The 17,756-nt window shown below is 42.9% G+C and overlaps 1 protein-coding gene across 1 annotated transcript in view; it reads right to left on the reverse strand.

Moving 5' to 3' along the window:
• Positions 1-746: 746 nt before the first annotated feature.
• Positions 747-17,756, reverse strand: part of scn5lab (sodium channel, voltage gated, type V-like, alpha b) — a 190,623-nt gene continuing 173,613 nt past the window's right edge. The window contains exons 21-28 of the mRNA XM_082970748.1: positions 15,542-15,715; positions 12,852-12,974; positions 10,373-10,645; positions 6,762-6,815; positions 6,414-6,555; positions 6,195-6,295; positions 5,699-5,969; positions 747-3,882 (exon numbers count right to left, since the gene is read on the reverse strand). Coding sequence (XP_082826874.1) covers positions 2,624-3,882; positions 5,699-5,969; positions 6,195-6,295; positions 6,414-6,555; positions 6,762-6,815; positions 10,373-10,645; positions 12,852-12,974; positions 15,542-15,715 — 2,397 coding nt within the window. The 3' untranslated portion in view covers positions 747-2,623. The remainder of the gene's footprint in view (positions 3,883-5,698; positions 5,970-6,194; positions 6,296-6,413; positions 6,556-6,761; positions 6,816-10,372; positions 10,646-12,851; positions 12,975-15,541; positions 15,716-17,756) is intronic.

Below are 17,756 nucleotides of genomic sequence, written 5' to 3' on the forward strand. Positions count from 1 at the left end.
ATACTCCAAATGTAGGCGAAGGTTTGACTCGGAACAGGAGTGGAGAAATATGATTTCTTTCTTTCAGCATCTTGAGAATGTGAATGCCAGTTAGATACCATATGTAGGTGCATCATCTTTATCAGCATCATAAAAGTTGATAGTATTTCAACCACATAAAATATGATTCCAAAAACATGTTGGGTCGTTTTCACAGTTTTCTATTTCGTTACAACCGATCAAACTGATGTAATTTGGAAATTTTGCACAGAAAATCTTTCCAGTTTTTTGAGGTTGAGTTATTGCATTTTCTCCCTGGTCCCTAAATGTATTTGCTGTGTGAAAGAAGCAGAAGCATTCATTCTATTGATTTATGACATTATTCTGGTTAGCAAGGGTTTATTTAGTCTTCTAGGGCAACATATAATGACAGAAGAGAAGCTGCATGTATCTAATTATGGACAAGTTGACTAACAAATACCGTACCAAAATGTCAGAAATTATCAGCAGACACATATCTAAATCAGTCAAAACAAATCCTGCACCCCCGTAAAGAAATCGTTCTGCCATCTCTGACTGTAGCTTACAGCGCATTTTCTATATTAGCGGGTTAGGGTTGAATGTGGGCCTCAGATTTTCACTATCACATGAAGTCGGGCAATTGCAGATGGGTTATTAGCAATTGTGGGTGGGTGCGGGTGAACAAACAGCTGACCCGCGCACTACTACCACATACATGACTTTGAAATCAAAAGAATAATCAGTGATATTGTAGGCTTTCTCATTTATTTCACAGGAGGTTGTTATCTTAAATACAGAGGCATGTGTTTGCAACGTTCTAAAAAAAATGGCAACTGAAAGTAGTAAAACTTATTTCTAAATAATATTTACTGCAATGGGGGCTTCACTGAGGCACTGCATTGTGGTTGAGCAGTGAGAAATGCTCTGAGAATAATCATTATAACAACAAAACGATTATATACTGACTGCTGAGAAGATACCTGTTGTAGGTTATTGCATTTCTGACAGTTTCTAAGAATGAAAAATAAGCATTTTCTGTGCATGTCTTGGATGTTTTTATGATGAAGCAGCTCTCGTTATGATGAAAACAGTACATTTATGACAGAGATGTGCAGAGTTGACTTTTCACCATGACATTTTTGTATAAAAATGTCCCACCCAAAAACGAATAGGATCGCTCCCGACTTTTAAACATGTTCCCCAATGTTCCCAATACAAAGCATGCAATCAGAAATGTCTTTAGAAAAGTCCCCGTAGACACTGGTAAATAGCAGTGTGATCCCAGTCACACACCCATGGCATCTAATGGGGGAACGATGTGAGTAGAGGTCCATTTAGAAAGAGGACAGGGGTATATACCAGGCACACACTGGATCTATTGCTACAGAAAACAGCCCTTCAACACACCTGCAACCATAACCTGAAAATATATATCATATTAAAGTTGAGCGGTGTCCTTATTATTATTTGAGTCAAATAGAAACCAGTGTCAGTGATATAGTTGAGAGTAGGCCTAAGCTATGGGTAACCAAGAGAAGCTGAACGGTTTGTAGAGTTCAAGCAAAATAAATGCTGTACAAACTTTGACCCTTTTATCCTAAAAAGTAGTAAATTATTGCTAAACACAGTTTGTGCAAAATAGATAAATAATAGTTTTTCAGTCTTGAGCGCGACGTCTCTATATGATGCAGTCAAAACATGCGAAACACACTTTAAATAAAAAATAAATAGGACGATTATCCGTCTGACTAATAGTGAATATGATCGCTGATGCTCATATAAAATATATAGCCATTGGGGCAGTTTTAAACCTACAGAAGTTATGGAGAAAGAAAAATCTGTCAATCGTAACCACGAGATAGATGTAGGTTTGATTGTCACATAAAGATCCTGGTTACTGCACTGCTTCTTAGCTTTGTGTAACTAGGACCAGATCGTTATGAAAGAAAAACAACTAAAATGCAGGGCCCCCGGATATCCCGGCATATCTTTATGTGTAAACGTAAATGCAAAAATGCTCAAAATAGTTCAAATACAATGTGGTAGTACTGCAATTCAGAAGAGGCCATGTTTTTTTTCTTACTCTAAAAATATAAAAAATAGTAATTATTGTACTGCTATGAAAGACTGGTAACATCAACAATGTTATACTTTACTACGAAAAATTGTATCCCTTAGTTTTTTTCTTTCTCACATCTCACAGTTTGAAAACTATTTATTATAAGTAATCACACCAATAATAGTAAGACCTTTAATGAACTCATAAGGTCAGGCATACTTTGTAAATATTGATAAACTGTTTTTCCTTCAGTCTAATAAATTATTATTACATCAGTGATATAATTGTTGTGACCCTGCAGAGGTCATTCATGCATATTAACTGTGAAGCAAAGTTGACATGAGCAGGGTCAACGGTTATCTAGGATTTACACACGCCGCCTTTGTGTACTCCCTCAAAGAATGTTCTCCAAAAAGAAATAAATAGTTAGCCTTTTCTCTATGAAAACCCCTGCAGATTCTCTGGACAACCACAAGTACTAAACCAGTGTCATTTGAGCTATGTTACATTCGGTAAACAAAAAAAAACAAAAAGAAAAGAGAAAAAAGCATTTCCTAGTTGCCATTACAGAAATGTCTCACGGTCTGGTTCTCTGTCGGGTGTGGGGCAATGTTCCCTCAAGTCACTGTTCCTGGACTGTTCGGAAATTAAAACTTGGAAAAGTTCATTAGTCGCCCGTGTGACGCTGTCGTAAGACGGCGGAGAGGAGGTGGAGGACAGGGTCTCCATCAGCTCCATCTCAGGCCCCCCGTAGTTCTCCTTGATCATGGAGGCTATGAGGCCCTCTTTCTCTGGAGCGGTGCCCCCCTCGCCCGTGGGGCTCTGCGTCAGACTGATCTGCATTGATCTGTACAGGAAAGAGGCTTGCTTCATTTGCCTCCGCACCAGATGCCTACGGTAGCACCTCTGGATAACAGCGGCCGACACATCCTCCTGCTTGCGCCTCAGCGTGGTGGTGATGGGCTCGTAGGAGATCTTGGACGGATTGGCCATCATGAACTTCTCCTCCATCTGCTGTTTGAGAGCATCCATCTCGCCCGACTCACCCAGCACGCGTTTGGTGAAGGCAAACAGAATGTCCAGGCAGTGGATCTTATCACCGCTCACCATGGGCAGGTCCATGGAGATCAGCTTGATCTTGTTGGGCTTGCCGATGCGCAGCGGCTCCGACAGCGTGTCTGCAAAGTCTGACAGCTTGGCGTACTCGATGAACTGCGTGGCTTCCGGGTCAAACTTCTCCCACACCTCGTAGAACATCTCAAAGTCGTCCTCGCTCAGCGGCTCGGTGCTCTCCTCGGTGGCCACACTGAAGTTCTCCAGGATGATGGCGATGTACATGTTGACCACGATGAGGAAGGAAATTATGATGTAGGTGACGAAGAAGGTGATGCCCACCGAGGGGTTGCCACAGTTGCCCCGGGCATTGGTGCCTGTGTGGATGAGGTTGGGGTTGCACTCTTCCGGAGAGTTGTTGAGGATGGGGCTGAGCAGGCCGTCCCAGCCTGCCGACGTGGTGATTTGGAACAGACAGATCATACTGTTGCCGAATGTCTCGAAGTTGAACATGTCGTCGATCCCTGCCTGCTTCTTGACGTAGGCAAAGTTGGCCATGCCAAAGATGGCGTAGATGAACATTACCAGGAAGAGCAGGAGGCCGATGTTGAACAGGGCGGGAAGGGACATCATTAAGGCAAAGAGTAAGGTCCTTATTCCTTTGGCTCCGCGGATGAGTCGCAGTACTCGTCCGATCCTGGCTAATCGAATGACTCGGAAAAGAGTGGGCGACACAAAGTACTTCTCTATGATGTCAGCAAGAACGATACCTGGAAGAAAGGAGGGGGAAAAAACATGAATGAGATCTCTGTACTTCTAATAGACCATCATGAACCATTTAACGGCATAGAGTAAGGTCAGCTTTTTCACACACATTTTACATCATTTAGCAGATGCTCTTATCCAGAGTGACTTACAGGAGCAATTAGGAATAAGTGCCTTGCTCAAAGGCACATCGACAGATTTTTCAACTTATCAGCTCAGGGATTGGAACCAGTAACCTTTTGGTTACTGGCCCAACGCTCTTAACCGTTAGGCTACCTGCCACCCCTACACACTATGTACACAATATCTTATAAAATTAGGTTGACAATTGGTAACCAGGAGTGAATTAGGCTGAAGGAGAGGTTCTCCTTGCCATCACTATTAAGCTTCGTTCTCCTCCATGTAAATTCCAGCTTCCCCAATCTCACTCACCAATGAGCCCATGATAAAGGCTTCCACTCTTACTACAGAGTCTGTCTGCCCTCAAATGACATTCATGTTGCCTCCCAACCCTCTCACCCCCACAACCAATTTACCATCTGTCCCTGATTTGTGACCCTCCTCTCCCCATGGAACAAGACTGTCACCTGAGATGGATTGGAGAGGGGGGTTGGGAGCCACCCTTTAGAGCCATATGTCAAGCCCCCAGCCCCCCCACTGACTACAGTCAGCTGATGCAGCACCTCAATCACGCCCAAATCACCCCCACTGTCAGCCCTGATTGCTAGGATTACCTTCACCTCAACAGGGGCATCCTTGTCCACATACGTCAGTTAGCATGGGGGCAGCTACTTAGCTTCAATCTATGTGCTGGCCCTTTGGTTTGCTTCAGTTCCCCACCGGGGCAATGCAGAACATATATTTTCACAGAAAGGGAAATTCGTTTGGCGGATACTGAACAGAGGCTATTACCTACTGTAAGCACAGTGCCCTAGTTTCATCAGATATAGCCCCACTTACTTTCAATGACTTGGTTGACATGATAGATAACCTTGCCAAATGGACACTCAAATCTTGGCTGATGGCCAAGGTGTATTGTCCGTTGCATTGAAAAACACAATTAAGATTCTGAAATGTTTTCTTTGAGCATGATATTGTTTGGAACTAAATGCTAATTATTTGTAATCTGTTGTAAATTTGAAGGTCCCAAGCTAAATGTCACAATCTGTGTATGGGCCAGCTAGTGACGTGGAATGCCTTGCTTATACAGACGGGTTGGTTGTGAGCAAGTATGTGAGCAAGTATGAGGCAAAACAGACGGGGTTGGATTAGATTTTTGACAACATGTAAACTATATTTAGTCTCCAAATGTTTATTGAAAATAGAAATACATTTGCACACGGAGCACTTGTTGTCTCTCAAATACATTGTTACATTATTGTTGGTTAGCTAGCTAGCGAATTTTAGCCATATTAGCATTGACATGAAATCATTCAAAACACCGCAAAACAAGACATGGTATCAAGAACAAGATAAAACTAGCTGAAACGAGCCACCTACGATTCCCCACATGGCAGCTTCTTGTCATTGTTGCTAGCTATCTGACCACTCAGAATCATAACAAAGCACGGCTTCCAGCCCCATCGATGTGCACGCATTATTTTTGTGACATTGTCAGCCAACGCAAGGTCATGTGATCAACTGTAACACCCAAGGACACCCAAGGACACAGTGACATTAGAAGAGAACTACAAACCGTTGGCCAGACATCAGGTACATATAGCTACATATAGCAACCTTATTCCAGTTGATGAACCCATGTAATTACATTGTAATGAGAATAATTGAAAACCTCTGATTAAGCCCAAGCAACGGACTCACCAACGATGGAGAGGATGACCACCACAAAGTCAAAGATGTTCCAGCCAATGGTGAAGAAGTAGCAGCGCAGCGCCACAATCTTTATGAGGCACTCGCAGGAGAAGATGATGATGAAGGCCAGGTTGATTTTGTTGAGGATGTACTCCATGCGGGCCGGCTGCTCGTCCGTCTCCACCATCATGGTAATCATGTTGAGCAGGATGAGGACCATGATGATGATGTCGAATGCCTGCTTGCCCACCAGGTCGAAGAAGAAGCCCTGCACTTGGTTCTGGGAGAAGAGAGGAGGAGTGAGAAGTGGGTGAAAAGCCCATTTGGAACCCAAGAGGCTAATACACTAGGGCGAAGAAAATTAAAGGAATAGTTCACTTTATTTAGGTTTTAACTTATTTTCGACTTATCTGGGGTGTTATCGAAAACATGTTAATACTTTCAAAGAAATTATCTATCCCTTTAATAAGATCAAGAAAGTAGGGTTCAATTAGCTCCAGCTTACCACTGGTCTTGGAATCGGTTTCTGAGGCTTTTTAGACCCTAGCTTCTTCATGGCGTTGTAATATTTTTTCTGTTCCTCTGTCATGAAGATGTCTTGCCCACCTAAGTAAAGAGACACCCCTTTTCTGTTATTTTCACTGTGAAAATAACACTTTTTTTTCATGGCAGGTATCTGGTTTGTTCACATCAAACCATTTGTTGGCCATGATGCTTTTGATACTTATCTTTCGTTTCTGCTGGTTGAAGTTGTCGATGATCACCCCGATGAAGAGGTTGAGGGTGAAGAAGGAGCCAAAGATGATGAAGATGATGAAGTATAGGTACATGTACATGTTCACCTCTCTGATAGGCTGTTCCTCCACCTAGTCCACCCAGCGGAAAAAGCAATACATCATTCAGTTACATTTTTATCAGTTGAAATCTGTGTTATTCTGGTAAATGTTATTGTGATATTGCATCAAGGCATGGTTATGACAAAGACAGCCATTAATGAAAATACCAAAGCTCTATGTACCAAACCCGTTCGATAATGTTATACAAAACAAGTACATTGGCATTTAATACTTACAGCACGAGAATCCACTGCTGCATACATGATGTCCATCCAGCCTTTGAATGTAGCCTTGTAACAAAGGATATAAACTTCAATGAGCATGAGGAGGTAATTAGAGGAGGTGTGCCACTATTATTGCCATATAAACACATGCAGAGGACAAAAGATGCATTTGTATACACAACGTTCATGCAGTAAAAGATGTTCGCTTTTGACATCATATTTGAAGATACACTACATGACCAAAAGTATGTGGACACCTGGTAGTCAAACATCTCATTCCAAAATCATGGGCATTAATATGGACCAGCTTCCCCCTTCGCTGCTATAATAGCCTCCACTCTTCTGGGAAGGCTTTCCACTAGATGTTGAAACATTGCTGCGGGAACTTGCTTCCATTCAGCCACAAGAGCATTAGTGAGGTCGGGCACTGATGTTGGGCGATTAGGCCTGGCTCGGATGGGGGGCAGATGGTGAAGAGTGATCTAGAAAACGCGTTTCAACTGCTCCAGAGTCCAATGGGGGCAAGCTTTACACCACTCCAGCCAATGCTTTGCATTGCACATGGTGATCGAACTCACCCACAGCGTCGTTGTGCAAAATAGTATGCAGCATCATCTGGATATGAATGCAACAAAAGTTCAACATTCACCTTCCGCTACTATTTCTGTCAAGCCGTCTACGCATACAGTTTGACGCATGCGTTTGATAAATCCAACATATGCACCACACCGAACGCACTGCAACTGCCTCTGCAACGCAATGCTGTGAGGCAAACGTAGTGTTTCATTGGAAATGAATGTGATTCTGGTGTACCAAAATGCTGTCAGCATGTTCGAAGCGTTAGGCTTGTGTGCGGCTGCTCGGCCATGGAAACCCGTTTCATGGAGCTCCCGACAAACAGCTCTCGTGCTAATGTTGCTTCCAGAGGCAGTTTGGAACTCGGTAGTGAGTGTTGCAACTGAGGACAGGCGATTTTTACACGCTACGCGGTTCAGCAATTGGCAGTCCCGTTCTGTGAGCTTGAGTGGCCTACCACTTCGTGGCTGAGCCGTTGTTGCTCCTAGACGTTTCCACTTCACTATAACGGCACATACAGTTGACCGGGGCAGCTCTAGCAGGGCAGAAATGTGACAAACTGACTAATTGGAAAAGTGGCATCCTATGACAGTGCCACGTTGAATGTCACTCAGCTCTTCGGTAAGGTCATTCTACTGCCAATGTTTCAAATCAAATTTGATTTGTCACATGGGCCGAATATACCTTACTGTGAAATGCTAACTTACAAGCTCTTAACTAACAATGCAGTTTTAAGAAAATAAGAGTTAAGAACATTTTTACTAAATAAACTAAAGTATAAAAAGTAGCACAATAAAATAACAATAACAAAGCTAAATAGAGGGGATACCGGTACCAAATCAATGTGCGGGCTACAGGTTAGTCGAGGTCATTGAGGTAATATGTACATGTAGGTAGGGGAATAAAGTGACTTTGCATAGATAATAAACAGGGAATAGCAGCAGTGTAAAAAAATGCAAATAGTCGGGGTAGCACTTTGATTAATTGTTCAGCATTCTTATGGCTTAGGGGTAGAAGCTGTTAAGGAGCCTTTTGGACCTAGACTTAGTGTTCCGGCACCACTTGCCGTGCGGTAGCAGAGAGAACAGTCTATGACTTGGGTGGCTGGAGTATTTAAAAATTTTCTGGCCCTTCCTCTGACACCACCTAGTATAGAGGTCCTGGATGGCAGGAAGCTTGGCCCCAGTGATGTACTGGGCCATACGCACAACCCTCTGTAGCGCCTTCTGGTCGGATGCCGAGCAGTTGTCATATCAGGTGGTGATGCAACCAGTCTCGATGGTGGGGATCTGGGGACCCATGCCAAATCCTTTCAGTCTCCTGAGGGGGAATAAGCTTTGTCATGCCCTTTTCACAACTGTCTTGGTGTGTTTGGACCATATAGTTTGTTGATGATGTGGACACCAATGAACTTGAAGCTCTCGACCTACTCCACTACAGCCCTGTCGATGTGAATGGGGGTGTGTTCGGCCCTCCTTTTCCTGTAGTCCACAATAAGCTCCTTTGTCTTGCTCACGTTGAGGGAGAGGTTGTTGTCCTGGCACCAAATTGCCAGGTCTCTGACCTCCTCCCTATAGGCTGTCTCATTGTTGTTGGTGATCAGGCCTACCATCGTTGCGTCATCAGCAAACTTAATGATAGTGTTGGATTCGTGCCTGGCCACACACACATGGCGAACAGGGAGTGCAGGAGGGGACTAAGCACGCACTCCCGAGGGGCCCCTGTGTTGACGATCAGCATGGCAGATGTGTTGTTGCCTACCCTTACCCCCTGGGTGCGGCCCGTCAGGAAGTCCAGGATCCAGTTGAAAAGGGAGGTGTTTAGTCCCAGGGTCCTTAGCTTAGTGATGAGCTTTGTGGGCACTATGGTGTTGAACGCTGAGCTGTAGTCAATGAATAGCATTCTCACATAGGTGTTCCTTTTGTCAAGGAGGGAAAGGGCAGTGTGGAGTGCAATAGAGATTGCATCATCTGTGGATCTGTTGGGGTGGTATGCGAATTGGAGTGGGTCTAGGGTTTCCTAGATGATGGTGTTAATTTGAGCCATGACTATTCTTTCAAAGCACTTCATGGCTACAGACGTGAGCGCTACGGAGTGGTAGTCATTTAGGCAGGTTACCTTGGCGTTCTTGGGCATAGGGGCTATGGTGGTCTGCTTGAAACATGTAGGTATTACAGACTTGGTCAGGTAGAGGTTGAAAATGTCAGTGAAGACAGTTGTTCCAGTTGGTTTGTCTATGGAGATTGCATGGCTGCGTGCTCACTGTTATACACCTGTCAGCAAAGGGTGTGTCTGTAATAGCTGAATCTACTCATTTGAGGGGGTGCCCACATACTTTTGTATATATAGTGTGTATGTTTGTATTTCCAGCCTCTGGATTTTTCCAAACTATGACACAGAGTGGGGGAATCTATCTTTCCTTAAAGGAAGAACCCCCCCCCCCCCCCCGCCGCCGCCGCCCAGAGAAAAACACTTACAGTCTGTACAAAATAAATATTGCATGTGTGCCATGTTAGAGCTATGTTTTTATGAATGGCAGCGGAAAGGACTTATATGGGCTTCCTCCTGACTGCATGGAGTGTCTTTCTAGAGGGAGGAAAAAGGAGAGTGAGTGGGGAGCCCCACTTCAACACAAGTGAGTTCTTATCAGCGAGAAATCACGGCGGTGGGCCTTTTCCCTTTGGTTACGGGTTATTACTGGCTTTTGTGAATGACTGAGGGTCAAACTATTTCCAGATGCAAATGGGAGGTTTGCATGGAGGCAAGTCACAAGAAGGTGACAGAAAGGAGCTAAGTGAACTGTTGCTAGGCTACCGCGCCAACTAAGTTAAAACGAAGAATGAAGTGCACTCTCGCTGATCACACAATTCTCTGTAATGGCCCCCGTCGCTGCTAAAAATAAGAGCCTAGCGACTTGTTGATTGATTCGGGGCTCTCTGGACAGACAAGGTGGGCAGTGACAAAAAGTATAAAGTACAAAGTGGGAGGAAAGAACGTCTCAAACTGTGAGGAAAAATAAAAGGAAAGGGGAAAAAAGCCAAACTCACAACTTGTAGGAGTGCAAGGTAACCAGCGCCCACGTTGTCGAAGTTCACTTTGACTTTAGTCCAGTAGAACTGCGTGTCGTTCATGGCCAGACAGTCGGTCTTATTGTTGACCACGGACACGTTGTGGATGTAGCCCGTCCGGTTGACGCAGCGGCCGTACTTGCCGGCGAACAGGTTGACCCCCATGATGCTGAAGATGAGCCAGAAGATGAGGCACACCAGCAGGACGTTCATGATGGACGGGATGGCGCCGATCAGGGCGTTCACCACAACCTGTTTCCATGGAAACACATCAAGTCAGGTATCCATCCGGCCCCCTTTTGCTGTCACGTGCCACACTTCATACACGACAGTCACTCAATCAGAAAAACTCAGTGTCTACATGCTTGTGGTTCAATTCATCTACCCTAAGAGCTTACCCAATCCATATCCCCCAAAACACAAAATATCAAACCACTCAAACAAAAGAGATCCTAATGACAAGATAATAATCAAACCCCAAATTTCCAAAGTTCATGCAAACTACTGAATCTGGCAAATGAGATTATTAAGAGTGTGTGTCTTATATACAATCAGGAGCAGCAGCAGCTTTTCAAACCACCCTGGTAAGAGATTTCCTGGTTGAGAGGAAATGAGTGCTGAGCCAGGAGATCCTGAGTATCACCGCTCTAATGGAACCAGTAGATAGGGGGTTTAGCCCCGCGCATCCCTCAAGAGGGTGTCACAAAGAAATCTGCTGCTCACTCAGACTCGCGCCTCTGTATAGCCGGGCTGCACTTCCACTTTGCGTTTACCACTGAGTAGCAGACCCAGCCATTTTAAAGCAGCGTGACGCCTAATCCAATTTGCCAGATTTACAGTGGTGGAGAGCAGCGAGCTCGGCGGACATCAGCCCCCCATTTCCGACAGCATGCAAATTTCATGGGCAGGAATTCAAATGAATTCCAGTGGATGTCAGGGGAAATGATATACATATTAGAGGCCACAAGCTAGGCTGACAGGTGTCGACTTAGAAAACAAACACTGTGTAATGGGAGGGAACAATAGCCCAAAATCCTAACTATAGTGTGCATGAAATGTTCAAGAGGGTTTAAGGATGTGCTTTAGGGAATGAATAACGATTATGGAAATGTTACGGGCTAAACATGAATCAGAATATCTGAACACGGGGATGCATGCAAGAGAACGTGATAAGAAAATCAACAGCTAAAACAAACAGTGGAACAGCAAGGAGAATCATATTAATACTGTCAGAAGTGAGCAACAACTTGTAATGTAATATCACAGATAAGTATAGACGTGAGAAAGGATGGAAAGATTGGAATGAGATAATTGAAATAGTCCATACTAAGTGGATTAGGCATGTACATGAATAATACTGCTATATTCATCAGCTTTCTGGTAACACTACATACATTTGTCCATATTCCTGCGTGATAACGCTGTAATTCCCTGTAACAACATCGATTTAGTAAGAACTGGTCTATCTAACTGCACACTTGTAATTACAAAAAATGCTCAGTTCCATTACCAAGCAATTTCTCAGCTACTACGTAATTACACTGGTTTTCTCATTAGACACATACATGTGCTATCTCTCCTTTCAAAAGAATCTATCGAAGAATCTAAGGAAGAAATCGTGTGGTGATGTTACATGGCAGAGCCTAGGGTTGAAGAATTGACATGAAATGTAATACTGCTGGAGAGCTCTAAGACTGCAGTTGTAATTCAATCTATCTACTTTATTTACTCTGCTCAGGCACTCCAGTCTATCCTCATAATTATCTGAACCATTATATATAATTCAACATGATAGAACTAGGCATGATTTGGTGCATGGAAGGTCATGAAAGATGTTAAGGATCCAACAGAAATGGATGCTGATGCTGTATTTGACATATGTGTTACAACAGGTGTTTGTCCAGTATTTACTTGGTAATTATGTGGTAACAATTGGCCACTTTCTGTTCTAACTTCAGTATGTTGTACACATTTTATACTGCTTGTTTTGATGATTCCCAAATGATGATGTAGGGCCTAATGATCATTTTACCATGAAAGCTCTATGTAAATAACTGGTAGAAAAGACTACAAAATAAAGATTAATATGAAATAAAGCTTATCCAAATTGATAAGTCGGATAATGAGGTAGTCATGTCAGGTAGAGGGGAGAGTTGAGGGGAAATATGAAAAACAAATTATCTCTTTGTGCTAATATTGCCACTTTGTGCTAATATTGCCACTGCCAGCTCCAAGGGAAAGTATGTCAAGGGATTAGTGGCATTAGCTGGAGAATTGGATTTGACAGCATTATAACACTATAAGTGGAGAGATAAAGTGGGGAAATATTTTGAGTTTTCTGAATAGAAACTGCTGGTAAGGGAAAGAAAGGGTGGCAACAGAGGTAGAGAGAGTGATGATGAAGACGGTTTGAGGACAATCGGGAGTTGATGAGTCAGAGAGGAGAGACGACTCTTACCCGCATGCCTTCAAATCGGGACAGTGCTCTTAGCGGCCTCAGAGCTCTGAGGGTTCTAAGTGATTTGATGGCAGCAAAGTCGGAGTAGCCCAGCATGTTAGCTACTAGACTCACCAAAGACACCTAGGTGGGGACAGAAAGCGCAAGAACCCACATGGTTAAGGGGGCTGCCACAACCTGTTCAAAGGAATTGCGATACACAGAACCTGAAAGGGAACACTGGACCACCCTGGTGAGTCCCTCCTGTTAGCAACAGCCCTAAGGGAAAAACGGGTAGTTCATTAGACTCCAAGGTGTGTTGTCACCCATCGAGGACGTCTATCTGCTATTCAAGGGAATATAATGTTAAAATTAGTTGATTTCATAGCTGAAGAAATTAAGAGGCCTGTTAACAGACTTTGAAATAGAAATAGGACTGTTAAAGACCTCTTCTTGGATCTGTGTAAGAGAAGGAGGAATAGAGGTCAATTGAAAATCAACTGCAAAGCCAACCAGAAACTACAGCTCTAGGTGTCTATTGTGGATGGTTGTGGCGGTGGACAGCAGTCAAATCAGGCCTTACCCTTATGCCAGCAAAGCGGGCCACCGCTCTCAGCGGGCGCAATGCTCGCAGGGTCCTGAGAACTCGCATGGTGCCAATTTGCTCTATATTGACGGCACTGGCCAACAGGCCAATCACTGATATCTGTGTGAATTAAATTATAGTTAATTCAGTGAAAACAGATACTTACTTATTTACTTACTTACTTGCTTATTTACTTTTAAATTAATATACAGTACAGACTTATCCAATACATACAGGTTTCTACACAAGCAAACGTTGCATGGAGCAAAGCGGGTGGTTTTGTACTTTTAGCCCCCCCAAAACCCCTCACAACTTCATATTCAACTGCCTTCCAGACACTATATGAGACTAATATCACAATCAGATAAATAATATTGTCAAAGGTTCACAGACATCTGCACTTCGTCATGTTGTTTTAATGAATCACTGATTCAAGAGCAGGGTCTTTTTGAGCTTCTATGCCTCGGAGTGTAAGAAAACACTTGTAATCATTTGTTGAACATGAACTGTAGAGCACACTGAGATAAAGGGGATGAACTCATTCGTTATCCTCTTGCCAAAGGGGTTTGGTACTTCAGCACTTGGAGACCTTTTGACATTACACATACTATTTCAGGATGCATTAAAACACTTTGTTGAGGAGGCTTTCAAAAGATTCAGCGAGCGCATGTACACATTGGGATTCCCCCTTCACTTGTCATCTATATCAGCAATTTAGAATATTGAATCACTTCACTCAGGAGGGAACTATAGAGATGCAGGATCTCAATTTGATCCCGCTGTTGCAGGAGAACTTTCCTGCATTTCAGGAAATGTTAAACATGTAGTGAGTTTTAAAAAGGCTTCTAAAACGTGTAATTTCTACTTTAAAATGTCAGACTTTATTTGTTCTAACTAAAAATGTATCAACCCCTACAAAAATGTATATTAATTTGAATCCACATAAATTGTTTCCTGCTGTGAGAAACTGGTCAAATTAAGATAGTACACCTGTATACAGCATGTCTCCATTATTTTGGTGGACAATAGGAAGACATTATCCTTTTGAATGCCATCTTTTCAATTCACTTCATCTCACATTTCATGAAGAAAAGGCAATGTATAGCCCTGTAGAAACACAGGACAACATGGCACATTAAATTGAACAACTTCTGCTGCAAATCCAAAACAAAGACACATTAAGATATAATCTATCATTATAAATAGACCCAACTTGCTATGTATGGAGAATATGTATTGACTGGGCAGTTTTCATGGCAATGATAAAACATGAAGCCATGCGGGAAACATTTCCCGGGGAGAAACTGCTGTTTACATCTGTCTAGTCAGCTCTCTCTCTCTCTCTCTCTCTCCCTCCCTCCATCTATTTCTTTTTCTTCCCTCCCCTGCTTCCCTGTCCACACTCTCTCCCTCCCTGTGTGCGGTATGTCTGTGTGCAGAGAGCAAACACTAATTGCTCAAGCCTCTCTCTCTGCCCAAAGATTCTCTGCCACAGACCAATATGTCCAAACTACTGACGTGAACTCACCTCTCATGTTTCTCCCTGAGGATAGTGGTAACAAACATCATGTAAATAAGTGACGTATAAACTCAGGGCTTTGTGGGTCGCTAAACTCACTACAGGGTTGTGCTGTTTGGACAAATAATTTTTGAGAACCGCAGTAGGTCAGGTGAGAATTCATCTAGTCCTGCCCAGACAGTATCTACCAGTATACTTTACATTATGAAACGGTTTCCAGCACACAGATTAAGCCTATTCCCGGACAAGATTCTCCATTGAGCATCCTGTCTGGCAAGACAGCTAAATCACCCAGAAAGTGAAGTGGCTCAATAATGTTCAATGTTTTGGAAAACTATTATTGACAAAGTAAAACAAAGGCACATCAGGATTCCACACTGTCCATGTCTCAAAACGAATTCAGGGATTTCAGAATACACTTGACAAACAGATCAAGCTCGATTGATAATGCCTGGACAGATTACACACGACAAATTGATCAAGCTCGATTGATAATGCCTGGACAGATTATACAACACAATCAAGTGAAGTGGGCCACTGCTTGAGCAAATTACATGATCATCTCATCATCATGTCTGAGGGGTTGGAAATAAACGTTGTACTTACATCCACAATCAGGAAATCCAGCCAGCACCAATAGTTAGTGAAGTACTTCTTGAATCCGTAGGCAATCCACTTGAGGAGCATCTCCAGGATGAAAATGTAGGTGAAGATCTTGTCGGCGTACTCCAGCACCATTTTGATCACTTTTCTTTGTTCAATGTAGATGTCCTCAAAGGCCTTGCGAAAGATTCAAGAGAGACGAGTCATGATTAGGGACTGCTTTTTAAATAGTAAATTAATCTCATGTTGTAATACAGTGGAACGCACCTAGACTCATATTCACTCGGCAATCAATCGTACATAGCAATATTTATGCAGTATCATGGTGACATACTTACTGACTATGTAGCAGTGTCTCATTCTGACCACTGGACACTGGTAGTATGTACAGTATGTACCCATGAGGGAAGTCTACACGTTATTGTCCAAAAACCCTTTCAGTAATTTGATTTTACAATCGGGAAAAAGGGTATGTTTATATGCTACAGTATATAATAATGCTGCAATGTTTGCATCACAATTATTATAAATATTACCCAGATAATAAAGTTGGATGAAAACAGGGCATTTTGCTTATAATAACATTTCACGAACGAGGGACTTTGACCTCTAAAATGTCTAGTAATGTATAATGACTAGTTTCAAACATCGTGTACGCACAGCCAATGACTTGCAGGTGCTGGGTACAAAAATAAACTCCTGAAATAATAGATACACTGATGAATGCTCCTGTTGTTTTATTGTGCAACGTGTGTCTATATGACAAAGTCTAATTAATGACAGACCTTGTATCACCTGCTTATGTTGAAACTATAAATATCACTGCATTTTTCATGTGGAATAAACCTGACAAAGACCTTTTTGGGTTGAAACATTGTACAATAAACAACATGGGCATGCATCAGTGTGTGGCTATTCTTTATATTATAATGACTAACATACTTCATACAGAATATGCCTCTGCGTGGTTTTCTGTAACAGAAGGAAAGTGCTTTCAGAGAGGGGAAAACAACAAACAAACAAACAAAATGGAGGGATTTTGCTGAACAAGAGCCCTATCCTGCTAGACGCGTCATCATTGGAAACTGTTTTCTCTGCTCTCGTGAGCTCGGCCACCAGGCGCCCTAAATTAACGTCACACGGGCACAGACCGGGTAATACCCAGGAGAAACAACAATCTGCTTGGACAGAGATGGAGCAGGAGGAGTAGGAGGACGGTTGCGGTATGGACTAGGGGTCAGGGTGGAGGGGAGAGGCCGGCACTGGTAGAACAGCTGAGGTTTGGGCTCCAACCAATCCGCTGCTAATTAGGAGGAGAGCTGAGAAGGCTTGACCAATCATTGACCTGACTCCCCTCAGCTGCATATCTGCTCATGCACTACATCACTGAGGAGGAAGAAGAAGAAGGAGGGCCCGGGCAGAGGTAAAGAAAAGCTGCACCTCAACCAATCATTCCTTGATTCTGTGTGCCCAATTTATTGCAATAGAAACTTTATATTCAATGTTTTCATATACACCACAATTTTGTCTTATATATATATATTCAATGTCGCCTGCTTTAAATGATCAGCTAATTCTACCATGTTGGGCATTTCATGCCTGCCAACCTTGGTGTTAGATTGTAATAGCAGGTCACTGACGTTGTTTGTGAGCTGCACCCTGGAACAAATGCTGTTAGTGTTAGTCCTTGGAGGGTTGTAGGGTGCTCTCTTTTGCTCATGCAAAAAACACCAGTCAGCGTTAGTGTTATTACAACCTAAGACCAAGGTTAGCACATCACACATGCTGATTAAGAGTCGGCCATCCATGTTAGCATCCACCCGTCATCAAATATGGGACTTTGTGACTATTATTGTTTTTGGTACAAAGTTTATTGGCTAACCTTCTTTTTGATGAGATTATCTTATTATTATCTTATTTAATAGCTTCGATCTTAGAGTAAATCAATGACTGTGGAGACAAAGAGCAAAAAAAAGAGTAACAAACAATGTTCCCTCACATTTTTTGGGTCACTGAACAAAGTTCAGGTCTGCGGACCGCAAGCTTGAATGTTGTGAAAATGATGTGCTACTTCTGGCTTGCGTTTACTGTGAACACTGATGCCGTACCCGCTTTAAATGACAGTTTTAGCAGTGACCAAGTAGGCTATTTGATCATTATGTAGGCCTACCAGAGTGGGCTACCATCAAAAACAATGGAGAAAAACGCATTCCATAAT

The sequence above is a fragment of the Salmo salar genome, chromosome 29 (genome assembly GCF_965601325.2).
Source record: "Salmo salar chromosome 29, fSalSal1, whole genome shotgun sequence".
NCBI lineage: Eukaryota > Metazoa > Chordata > Actinopteri > Salmoniformes > Salmonidae > Salmo > Salmo salar.